Source organism: Aotus nancymaae, unplaced genomic scaffold (genome assembly GCF_030222135.1).
Source record: "Aotus nancymaae isolate 86718 unplaced genomic scaffold, 86718_ANA_hifiasm-v0.15.2.pri h1tg000108l, whole genome shotgun sequence".
NCBI classification, from domain to species: Eukaryota; Metazoa; Chordata; class Mammalia; order Primates; family Aotidae; genus Aotus; species Aotus nancymaae.
In genome coordinates, this window is record NW_026988523.1 from 37,535,344 (window position 1) to 37,548,497 (window position 13,154).

The 13,154-nt window shown below is 37.4% G+C and overlaps 1 protein-coding gene across 1 annotated transcript; it reads right to left on the minus strand.

The window, feature by feature from the left end:
* Nucleotides 1-3,977: 3,977 nt before the first annotated feature.
* On the minus strand, nt 3,978-4,931 carry LOC105715536 (olfactory receptor 6P1). Its single transcript, XM_012449961.2, has one exon. The coding sequence runs from the start codon at nt 4,929-4,931 to the stop codon at nt 3,978-3,980; it is 954 nt and encodes a 317-aa protein (XP_012305384.2).
* Between the last annotated feature and the right edge of the window lie 8,223 nt (nt 4,932-13,154).

Genomic DNA, 13,154 nt, shown 5'->3' on the forward strand with positions numbered 1-13,154 from the left:
TACATGAGAAGTTGCCAAAGAAGTCAACGTCGACCATTCTCTGATTGTTTGGCATTTGAAGAAACTGGAAATGTGAAAAAGCTCAATAAGTGACTGCCCTTGAGCTGAGTGAAAATAAAAACAAGTAGTCATTTGGAAGTGTTGTCTTCTCTTATTCTATGCAACAACAATGAACCATTTCTTGATCAGATTGTGACTTGTAAAGAAAAGTAAATTTCATATAACAATCGGTGAAGGCCAGCTCAGTGGTTAGACGAGAAGAAGTTCCAAAGCACTTTGCAAAGTCAAAATCTTGCACCAAGAAAACGTCATCGTCACTGTTTGGTGGTCTGCTGCCTGTCTGATCCATTACAGCTTTCTGAATCCCAGCAAAACCATTACATCTGAGAAGTAAGCTCAGCAAACCAACAAAATGCAACAAAAACTGTAACACCTGTAGCCAGCATCGGTCAAGAGAAAGGGCTCAATTCTCCACCACAATGTCTAGCTGCATGTCACACAACCAGTGCTCCAAAAGTTTAATGAATTGGGCTATGAAGCTTTGGCTTATCCACCATATTCACTTGACCTGTTGCCAACCAACTACCATTTTTTCAAGCATCTTGACAACTTTTTGCAGGAAAAACACTTTCACAACCAGCAGGATGAAGAAAATGCTTTCTAAGAGTTCATCAAACCCCAAAGCGTGGAATTTTACACTACAGGAATAAGCAAACTTATTTCTCATTGGCAAAAATATATTGATTGTAATGGTTCCTATTTTGGTTAACAGAGATGTGTTTGAGCCTAGTTATAATGGTTTAAAATTCACGGTACAGAACTGCAATTACTTTTGCACCAACCTAGTTCAGTTTTTCAGCCATACTGCTAAACACTCATGATTTTCATATATTTCTGCATCTCTAGCCTTGTGTGTTGACCTTTTCTCCCATATTTATTACCTTCCAGATGGCTGCTGGAATTCCAGCATCAGATCCAGGTTCAGAAAAGGGAAAGGGACAGTGCTAGCAGCAGAACCAGACACATCTTTCTCTCTAAAAGACAACCTCTCCAGCAGAATTCCATTTATATTTTACTGAGAAAAAATTAGATACATAGCCAGTCTTAGTTTCAAGAGAAGCTGAGATATCAACTATATGGCATCAATGTAGGTTTGTTGCCTGGGTCAGGCATGTTTTCAGTTTCAAAAAATTAGGTTATTCTAGCAATGAAAAATGAGGTCACTTTTGGCCAGGCAACTAAAAAACACTCACTTTTTTTCTTAGTTGAAACTGAGCTGCAAATAAGAACCATTTTCAAAGCATGTTTTATATTAAAAGCATCATTGTTGGAGTAAAATAGAATGTTTAAAGAAATCTATGAAGTAAGCAGTTAGAAACCCTCAACACCAATTAATGCAGTATAGGAATCTCTCACAGTAGAGGAAGAATAAATCAAAAGCACTGTGATCTTCCAGTGAGGAAAATATGACTATGACATAATGAGAGTTATAGAAATAGCATGTTTTAATCATTTTTTAAAAGAGGAACTTCACTGACTCAATCTGATGACATCTTGGCACAATTTTAGATTATATAATTGAAATGCTAAACTTTCTGGTCAACTTGTTACCTACTCCAAATAGTTACAAAGATGGCTGGAGCTTTCCTTTCTATATATGTTTTAGAGAAAGCCAATTCTCCAATCTCAGTCTGAGTAAGACTGAGTTTAATACATGGTTAATAGAATGGACACATCTATTAGAAAGCATATAATGATATTTGTAATAATAAAGTGATAATAATGATGAAGCTTGGCATTTATTAAATGCTTACTGTGAGTTAACTGTATTACATGCCAGAAGGTCTTCTTAGGTTCCACCAAACAAACTCACACACTATCAAAGGCCTCACCTGACATAAAATTAACTCAGGGAAACAGGATAGTAAATCCAACCTTCCAGAAGGGCAGTTTTAGGAGTTTCTGTTATGAGAAAGAAGTCTTGAATGCAGTTGAAGGAATAAGTCACTTAAAGTCGTTTAAAGTCATTTAAAGTCACAGCTCAGGTAGGAGGACATAAGATTCTCATCAAGGGGTGCAGTGTCCACCTTAACTTGGAATTCTCAAGCCCTGTAAGCACCTGTATCACTTGTAACATTTTCATGGGCTTTCATAGCTGCTACAATTCCCTGCAAAAGGCATGCCAAGTTACAAAAGTAGCCTGAAGCTATCATTTTCCCTAGATATCTATAACATACTCATCATCCTCCCAGTTCAGAAGTCGTTTACTGATTAGAGATAATTTGTACTACAAGCAATGTTGCATAGTAATGTTTATTAGGTTTCTAGGGAACCAGAATGAGAAATTAACCCAAGATCAAATCTATCCACAAAGAAAGAGAAAAAAAAATCCTTTGCCCACATATGCATTATTTATTTAATACTAACAACAAGCCCATATGATGGAAAATATATTATTTTTATTATCAAAGAGAAACTAAGAGCAGTGATGTAACATTCCTTGCCTATGATCACATAACTTGTTATTAGTAAAGCCAGGATCAAATTGAAATTTGCTGGTTCTAGGGTCTGAATTCTGAACGCCATGTCTTTGATAATTCTATGAAAGGAGGGGAGAATATAATGTAAATTGAGCTACATTCAGAGATGTTTCCAAGACTATTTAGAAATTGCATGAAAACAAACAACTGAAACTGTTTTGAGTATCAGATTTTTAATTGTTATTTTGTTTTTAATACTGGAAAATCTAAAATGATTGTTGATAAAGTGGTTTCCGTTGATGGACATGTCTTTTTCTCCCTCAAAACCTCTCAAACTAGGCAAATGTGCACTGACCAACAATCTGTGTTCATTGGAATTTGTTCAATTGTATGTTTATTTTTTATTTTTTTGTTTCACATATCTCACATCTAAATAATCATTGAATTTGGTTTTCTTAAATGAGCCTGGATTCAAGATATAAAAAATTTCTCTGAGCAATTCAAGCAACTTTCCAAAAATATCAAAGGAACTTGCTAGAATATCTATGATTCAGGCTATGAACCTGAGGCATCCCAATTGCCATAGAGATATCTGCATCCTATCTATGGCTCTTCAATCTTTTTTTTTATAAAGGCATTTTCTGTTCTTACAGTTCTTTGACTGGGAACACAATTTAAAATATTTGACAACTGGTATGGCCCTGTTACTAATTAATTAAAACAGGTGCTGGCCATAGTGAAGAAGATCTGTATATAAATTTTCTATAACATTTTACCTACTACCTGCTCAATATTTATTAGGTCAACCAGCTTTATATTCCCCTGAGATTCAAAGAAGGGAGATGGAGAGGATATTTAGCCATATTGAGTAGTGAATATATGCTTAAATACCAGCATTGCATCTCTCTCTGCTTTGACTTTCAATGAATGTGAGTTTCGTAGAGGTAAAGGATATTGATTAGATGACATGAAATTTAGTTCTTGGGATATAACATACTTGTGCAGTTTCTTATGAAAGTGGGATCTGAGATTCTGGATCTTTGAAATTGTTCCATTGAAGTCTACCTAATTTTTTTAGTTCCCTTTTATTCTCATGTTATATTTTCTCACTTATACAATAATGGGCTTGGTCTAGACTAGGGAATCCCAAACTGTCTGACATAGGAGTTTCTAGGAAGTTTTGAAAGTTATTCATAGCAGGGTTATATTTCAGACATACTTAGTAAGACTCTCCACATATTTTTTTTCAGCGGGGGGACTCTTTATTTTAACAAACTTCCAAGTGATTCTTACATGGCTAGCCCAGTCTTAGTTCGAAAACCCCTGTAAAAAAAAATAAACAATTCATAAACTTTTATTTGTGTCAGAAGGTCCCAGACAATATTTAGAGAAACTGTTGACAAGTTATATTTATGTTCCCTTTAAACCCATTCTGATTCCTTGAGGAAGCCCTACTAAGATTCCAATATTTTCACTCCTCCCAGGACCTATTGTATATCAATCCACAACATCCCTAAGATAGCGACATCTGCCCATCACCGTCTTCCTGAAGGCATCCTTTACCTCCTTGTTCCTCAAGCAGTAGATGGCTGGGTTGAGGAATGGTACAATGATCGTGTAGAGCACAGAGATCATCTTGTTATGGTTGAAGGTGTACATGGCCCGGGGCCGTGCATAGGTGAAGAGAGTGGAGGAGTAGTAGATAACAACCACTGCCAGATGAGCGGCACAAGTGGAAAAGGCTTTCCAGCGTCCCTGGGAAGTAGAGATCCTCAGGATGGCTGCAATGATGGCAGCATATGATGAAACCACAGCCAACAGAGGGAGTAGAATCATCACCAAGGCCAGAAGGAAGTCTACGAGCTCTGCTTGCTCCTTGTCAGAGCAGGTGAGGTTGAGTAGTGGGGAAATATCACAGAAAAAGTGGTTGATGATGTTGGGGCCACAGTAGGACAATTGGGAAATAAAAAGAAGCTTCATCATGGAGCTGAAGAAGCCACTTCCCCAAGAGGCAGCAGCAAGGCGAGTTGCCAGACTGGAAGGCATGAGACTAGGGTAACGGAGGGGTCCACAGATGGCCAGGTAGCGGTCATAGGCCATAACTGCCAACAGCACACATTCGGTACAGGCTAAGGCAATAAAGAAGTAGAGTTGGGTCATGCAACCCACATAGGAGACTCTACCATCCCAGGTAAGAAAGGTCGTCAAGAGCCGAGGAATGGTGACATTGACGTACCATAGCTCCAGGAGAGAGAGATGGCCGAGGAAAAAGTACATGGGGCGATGAAGGCTTGGAGTGAGCCATATTGTGATGACAATGAGTGCATTCTCCAACAACGTCAGAAGGTAAATTACAAAAAAAAGGACAAAGAGGAGCAGCTGGAGGGGTGGAGTGGTAGGGAAACCCACCAAGACAAAGCCCTCAACATGGCCTCCACTCAAATTTCTCATGGTTTTCGTCCACTTGAGTGCCTAAAATAAATCACAGGAAGAACAAGAGGTTTGAAAGACAGGTGCAACAAACCACCAACATAGCCTCAAGGTTATAACCACTGGAGATGCTTAGGGGTTAGCATCTTGGAGAGAAAATTCAGTTCAAAAAAGGTAATGAAGCTCTGCTCCAGAGAATAGTTATTTTTCCATTCATTTTACATATATGTTTGAATACATTTTTAGTGGTAGAATTAAGACAGTCTTGTTTCCAGGAGATATACTAGGTTAAAAAATGGACCTCCTTCAAGAGATCGAGACCATCCTGGTCAACATGGTGAAACCCTGTCTCTACTAAAAATACAAAAAATTAGCTGGGCATGGTGGCACGTGCCTGTAATCCCAGCTACTCGGGAGGCTGAGGCAGGAGAATTGCCTGAACCCAGGAGGCGGAGGTTGCAGTGAGCTGAGATCGCGCCGTTGCACTCCAGCCTGGGTAACGAGCGAAATTCCGTCTCAAAAAAAAAAAAAAAAAAAAAATGGACCTCCTGAAAGTTGTGCATGTCTTAATTCCTGGAATCTGTAAATGTTACATCATATGGCAAATATTTTGCAAATGTGATTAAATTAAGGACTTTGAGATGGAGGGCTTATCCTGGATTTTTTAGGTGGGACTTAAATACAATCAAAGATCTCTATAAGACAGAGGCAGAGTGAAATTTGAAACAGATGTACAGAGGAGAGGCAATGTAAAGATGAAGCAGAGAAAGATTTAAGGATGCTGGCCTTAAAGACTGAAACGATTTGGCCACAAGACAAAAAATGCCTGCTGCCATCAGAAGCTAAAAGTGCCAGGAAAGAATTTCTCAAGAGCCCCCAGGGGGAGTGCAGCTCTGCCGATTTCTTGAATTGAGCCAAGTGATACTGGTTTTGGATTTCTGGCCTCCAGAACTGTGAGACAATAAATCTCTGTTATAAGCCACCATATTTGTGGCAGTTTGTTACAGCAGCAATGGGAAACTGATGCAGCTGGTGAGGCAGGAAAATGAAAGAGGAAGCCATTTTTCCCACCGTTCTTCTATGCTTTTCCAGTCTCCTGTCAACACTGCTAGTGACCTAACATCTCCAGGAAAACTGGTAAAATTACAAGTCTGACTTGAGATTGGGTCACATGTCATTAAGCATTTTCATTTTTGGTGTGATTTAAGTACCTGTCTTTAAACGTTATTTTCCTCTATGAAACTTTAAAAATGATATACTAGTTGCATAGTTTTAACTTGACATCGTTTTTTTTTTTTTTAAGATGCATTCTTGCTATGTTGTTCAAGTTGGACTCAAACTCCTGAGCTCAAGGAATCCTTTCACTTCAGCCTCCTGTGTAGCTAGGACTGCAGGTACAACATCTATTTTTTATCAGACATTTATGTGGCCACAGAGAGCCTAATTTTTTACTGCATTGTGAGAACTGAAACTATTAGATGACTTCTTTATGTATTTAACAAAATCTAAATATCAATGCTATGGTAATGATACCCACTAATACTTGCTTAAACAAGTATATAAATGAACATATCTTTTTAAAACTGGAAATTTTACATCATTTATTTCACCAAACTCATAATTCATGGTACTGTAATATATTTGTAATTGCAAGTCTTTTATTGATTTCTCCGTATCTACCTACATGTTTTCGTACACTGTACTTTTAAGACTATGAGTGCTTCATAAAATATTTCCTCTAGCTGTTATATAACTAGCATACATTTACCTAAAGCAATATAAATATAAATATATAAAACACCAAAAAATATATTGTACAAAAAATTTTAAATTTATTGGAAAACTGTCTCATAATAAGGTATATTATGCTTTCGTCCAATGTTTGTGTGTGTTGTAAGACTTATTACCACGATGAGAAAGACTTTAGCATTGATTCTATTCTGAATTTTCATTTTAGAGAGTAAACACTAAGAAAACCAGCTCACATATAAGTGATATTGATGTACTATAGCTCCGTGAATGAAAGTTTGTTATAGAAGAACACTAGATTCTTTAAACTTTTAATTGATTGTATGCCAGAAAATATTTTCAGTAACATATCATCAAAATTATTTTTGTTGATCTACTAGCTGACAGCTTGATTAGCTTCTATTTCATCTGTGTTGAAAGAGACAGATTGTAAACCACTGACCAGGGAACTGATTTGATACCCAGTTCTTAGTCCTTTACTTTCTCGACACTGACATTGGCATTGGCACTAACTTACACTCTTGGGCACTTCCATGTGACAAGATTTTGCTATACCTTTCTTTGTTAAAAAAAAGAAAAGAGAAGTGGAAAAGGAAAAGACACTTTCTCTAGCAGATCAATTTTAAGAGCTCTTAAGGGAGCTGAAGATAAGAGAATCGGTCCTTTGGAACTATTCCTGCTTGGACCTTGGAAGACTTTTGTTTTTGTAACCTCAAGTGTCCAATAAGTCCAGTTTGGAAACAGTGCCTTAATGCTTCAGATACTTTTCTGAATGAGAGTTTAAAGAGAAGGTGTGCATGGCAAGGTTAGGGACAGGGTAGGAAGGAAGCCCATCATTCCCCAGGAGTAGGTAATAACAGAGGATGGGAAAAACTTGAAAATGATGGCTGGAAACTCTCAAGAGACAAGGTAAGGGAATTGAGATGCTAAGGTAGACTGAACAATGACAGAACATCTGAAGAGGGACTTGTCCTCATCCCTCTATTATCAGTATAACAGAGCAGTAGCAAACTACAGTAGGCACTCAATAAATATTACTGGAATGAATTTCAGTCTTGATTTGTATAGGCTTAAATTTAAATCATTCAGATTCACATTATACTTAGAAAATATAGATAATTGAACTAAAGAAAAACTAGGGTTCTTTTTCAGTTACTGCACTGCATAAAATTGGTTGAAATTCCAACTTACCAGGGTCAGTCCTGAGGGATGTGGGAGAAAAGTTGTTGGAAAATGGAGTGAAAGGTGGGAAGCAGCCTTAGAAATTTACTGACTGTTCACAAGTTTGTTAAAGCCAATATTCTACCATGGCTTAGGCTGTCTGCTGATTCAAAGACAAGCCTGCAAGTTGGTCCCCTTGTGCCCAGAGGTACCCATACTCCTACCTCCTGCCCACTCCTCAGTAATATTATGTCATGATCTTCATGGGTTTCCAGCTCAGTTGCTGAAAACTGAATCCTGTTTGCTATTCCGTCTGGCCTGCTACTGACAAGAATTTTCTTCTCCAACCAAGGCAACTCCAACCCCTATTCTCCACCAGAAATGGTCTGTTCTTTTATTCTTTTCCTGCACCAAATCTGCCCTCCCTTTTTGAAGAAGGCTTCCTCGATAGATTACTTCTGAATCATAGTAGTCAGATCCCTTCTGTAGCTCTGAGTAGATCAGGGCCCTGTGCCCACTGAATTCTTCTTGTGTTTGTCCTTTTTTTTATTTCTTGTTTGCTTTAACTTTTAGGTACGTCTTTTCTCCATCATCAGTCTGGGGTCCCATCCTCCTTTACTAGCTCTATGAAATGTTTGAATCAGGGGAGGATTCTACCATCAGGGTGGCACAGTACATCTGAGCCTGCAATGCTAACAGTCACACGGTGATGATCTCTTTAAACATACATTTCTCATTTGGCAACTTAGGTTCCAAGTAATAATTAATAGGAAGCACCTTGAAGATTTCTCCCATTGCATTTTCCCTCAGGACCAAGAACAGCTCTTTATGGGTTGGTCTTCTCAGGACTAGATGATATTGATGCTATTGTACAATATATCTTTTATTAGCCTTTGAATGCTCCCTTTCACCATTACCCTCCCCTTTACTCCTGTTTACCATCCCTCTTATTTGTTCCTCCAGGCACATCAGAGTTCTTCAAGACACCGTTCTGTTATTTCACATCTGTCTTTTGCACATGAATCAACATAATAAACAATGGTGCCTCTGTGAGGACTTTGTCCAAAAGATCCTTCACACCCACAGCTACTATTATGACCATGACTCTGTTAATAGATCTATGGGGTAGCTGTGTATCTTCCTGGATTTTTTCTCCTTGGTACCAGAGATCTCACTTGTTCTTTTCTAGTTAAGTTCATCGCTTTGGCCACAATACGTAAACAATACATATTTATCAAGTTAGTTAAGAAATGAATAGGGTAAACTTCAAGAACTTGGAAATTTAAAAGGTAGAATATCATTTCAGGGGTAGAATGTCAAATCTGTTTTATTATTTGTGAAATAGTTCTGCTGCTGCCGCTGCTGGTAATATTTGCCATTCCTACTTCATTAGACTATATCACATTAAAAGAGACAATTAGCTGAGAATTATTTGCCCATAACATGAAAAAATTCATTATTGTAAAGCATCTTGGTGATGCCATAGGTCTGTGGGCCTGAAACCATGTAGATATAACTCAGATCATCCAAATTAGCGATTCACACCAGCACATTTGCCTGGATTCTTGCTTAACCTCTACCTTCTAGAGTTACATAAGTGAAGGTTAGTAGTAGATTGCCTGGTGTCCAGTGGTGCTGGGAAGCGACACAAGCCTTCACCTGGAGACACATTGGGCAGAGCCTAGGCATATCCCACATCCAATGAAAACTTTCTTTTCTTTTTTTTTTTGGTTCTCTTGAATTCCTCATTTTATCATCACAAAGTGAAGAATTTTAATGTGCCTACCAAAAGCTGGTGAATAAACAACAGAGGACTATCTGAAACTATTATAATTACTGTCTTTGATCTACAAGGCATATAAAGAAGATATAATAATAATTGATTATTCTGTGCAGGGTAGTGAGTATTTTTCATATACTAACTTAATTCTCACAGCAGCTCAGTGAGTTTAAGCACCATTATTTCTATTTGTAAATGACACAGATAAATCTTGTTTTTTGTCAAGATTATACATCTAGAAAATTGTAGAAGTAGAATAAACCTAAATCTCGCTATAAAGGTATGGTGGGAAATTTAACCTCTATCCTATACATCTGCCATGGAAATAAGCAAATGTCCATGGATATAGCCAGATGGACTCACTTATATAAGAATAAAGGTTTTTTGTTTGTTTGTTTGGCTTCTTTGTGTATGGTAATCAAATTCATTCAATAGTTTTTTTTTTTTCTCAAATCTTATTCGAATTCATAGATATAAACTTAATTAACTGGTATTTCTTTGAGTCTTGCCTTAGGGCAAGTGAAGTGCTACACCCTAAATACACCAAGATTGGCGTTTGCCTCTTTTATCATGGCTTTCTGCTTTCTGGGTTCTCCTTTCCCACGCATATTTTCCTGCCCTGATCAAAGTCTTTACAAATCTCTAGCATTTTACCACATTGCCACTTAAAAAATATCCGTCACCCTCGTGAACATTTCAAATGCATTTCTCAGGTGCTACCTCTAGAATCATAAGCATAAAATTAAAAGATTAAAATGACAGAGTACTCACTCTGAGATGTTCGAATGATTAAGCTTTTTCAAATTTTAAGCACATTGTATATCTTTAGAAATTCAAGCGGTTTTCCGGATTATAAGGAACTGAAAATTGTAGGAATGGATGAAGGATTTGAGGCGTCTAACCTGAATAAGGACAAAATTTCTCAGAGAATTTCACCTACTTCTTTGCTTGCCTGTCTTCCATATTCACACACATACCCCGCTTTTGGGTATTTGTCAATAGGCTGGTATCTTTTGCAGGTATGGTTTGATCTAGGAACTCTTCAATTAAGTTGATACTTCATGCTGGTCTCTAAGTTGTTTGTGGCGTGATAGGGCTGAGGTTTGGCAGATGGGGCCCTGAAGCCAACAGGGGCAGTGGTAGCCAGCCCTTATTACATTTTCCTCATTACATTCCCATCAGGGACATAGCTCCTTAGTAAGTATTGTCATGGTGATCTATCTCTCCCCAACAAGATTATATCCAAGTTGCCTCAGGGACCATTTGTTCTAGGGCATAGGAGATAGAATAAAAGAACATTGTCCGGAGGGACATGGGTATGCACTGAAGTGGAGTAAAGTCCTTGGGTTCATTGCCTGTGTGCCATCCATGTAGTGCTTCTGCAAACCTTATTTTCAGAGGTACTTAAGAGGTGCATAGATATAATGATGGGGACTAAAATTCTAGTGAGGAAGTAAAACAAAAAAGTAAGCATTATGGACAAATTAATTCTGATGGGTTATTTAGACTATTACATTTTTTGAGAAGATGTTTATTTGTAAAACTCTGTTCACTGTTGCCTGCTTTCACTTGTTTGTGCTTACATATTGGAAGAGATGATTTATCTCTCTTCCATAAGTCTATAGTTTCCACGAAAAAAGTCCATTTGCTGCTTGCCCTTCTTTACAACCCTTTGTAAATAAAACTGGATGCATAGGGAAGCTCTCAGGATAATTGGTGGGAAGATGTGTAGAGGAGTGCTTGTGAATTCTTGATTCCTGCCTTAGATCTGAGTCTGTTTCTGAAAATAATGGGAGTTTCTTTCTCTCACAACTCTGGTTTTCCTGACTGTCATTAATACCCAGGTTGCTTCTTTGCTTCTTGGTCCATTGAACTGTCACAAATGGAGTAGGGTACCTTGTAGGGTGTGTGCTAACCAGCCTATCACTGCAAGTGTTCAAGCAGAGCCCAGATGACCTGTTTAGGATGCAATATTGGAGAGGGAGTGCCTGCAGTAAAAATGATGGGTCTCTTCTCTTGGCAATAATGGCAATTTGTTGTTACTGCAGAACAATAGAGTTATAAGTAAGTACTTTGCAAAAGATTAAATGATGCTATAAGGAGTTAGAGAAATACAGTTATCACTGAGCTTTTAGCTCAAAGTGGTAAGGAGATGGTAACTTTCAGAAAACACAGAAGGTGGAACAACATGAGAAAGCCAGGGATGAGTTCAGGCTTGACATATTAAGCTCAAGGGAAAGCAGATATATGCAGCAATAAATCAGAAATAATGGCTTGGATCTTATGTCTGTCTTCAGATTATAAACTTGGGAATCAGCATTAATAAATACGTATAATCACACTTGATAAATGTAACCAGAGGAATAGAGTTGAAAACAAAAAGAAAGAAAGAGAAGGATGTAAAGGAAATGCTTGAGCAATGTAGACCAAAGAAGGAAAAAGACCGAAAGTCTAAGAAAGGGATTGTAAGAGTACCGTGTTTTCTGGAGTTAAGGGGCTAGACAGTTTCAGGAAGGTGAGGGTGGTGAGAAAACAAGAAAAAACTATTAAAATAAAAAAGAGGAAGCTATTTTTACACTTTTTCCTGTTGGTGCAAAAAAATACGCAATTGCCATTTACTGAATAATCACTATGTACCATATGCTGGACATTTTGCTAAAAACTTCATAAATGTTTTATTTATCTTAGCAATAAAATGTAGCTACAATCTAAACAAGTTTAGATTGGTACAAAAATACAACTGCTTAAATAAGATAGAATTGTATTTCTCTTTCATGTAACCCCACAGTGATGAGTGGTTCACAGCTGGGAGGGCCTGTGGAGCAGCTTGACTTCACAAGGTTGTATAAACCACAGGCAGATGGTTGGTCCTCCCAGACTCAATAGAAAGTTTCTGTTGGCAAGACCAAGGCGCTGGTCTGGTTTTCCACATCCTAGCCATCAGGAAAGCAGAAAGAGAGAAACTGATCTTAAGAATGAGATACAGAAGTTTCACCCATCATTTACACTTATATATCATTGATAAGAACTTGGTCACATGATAGTCAAACCTGGCCACAGAGAAAGCTAAGAAATGTAATAACTAACTGGCCATTTGTGTACTCAGCCAAAATTCCAGAGGGTTCTATTACTAAACTCACAATAAGAATATATATTCTCATTGGCAATTTCAGATACAAGAAATTATGATCCTGTTAAAGATCACATATGTGTGTGTATACATATATGACAGAATCACAAACCTAGTATGTGACAAAGACAAAAATTAAACTTAGATGTATATATTTATAAATGTAGTATCTATTTATAAATATGTACGTATACATATACATGTATATATTTATAAATATACATGTATACATTTATAAAGGTACATACATATATTTAGTGCTTTTGTGAATTTTTCTCTAGAGTGATTATACTTTCAAATCCAGAGTTTTCATTTGGTTCTTATTTGTATTTATTTGTAGTATGTACCTTTAGTGATGTTTTTCATTTAGCATAATTGTCAAGAGATTGATTTAGATTGTATGTTTCTATCAATGGTTTGTCCC

What these genes read in the sequence shown, in the direction of transcription:
- LOC105715536 (XM_012449961.2), bottom strand. Translation starts at nt 4,931, where the DNA reads ATGAGAAATTTGAGTGGAGGCCATGTTGAGGGCTTTGTCTTGGTGGGT.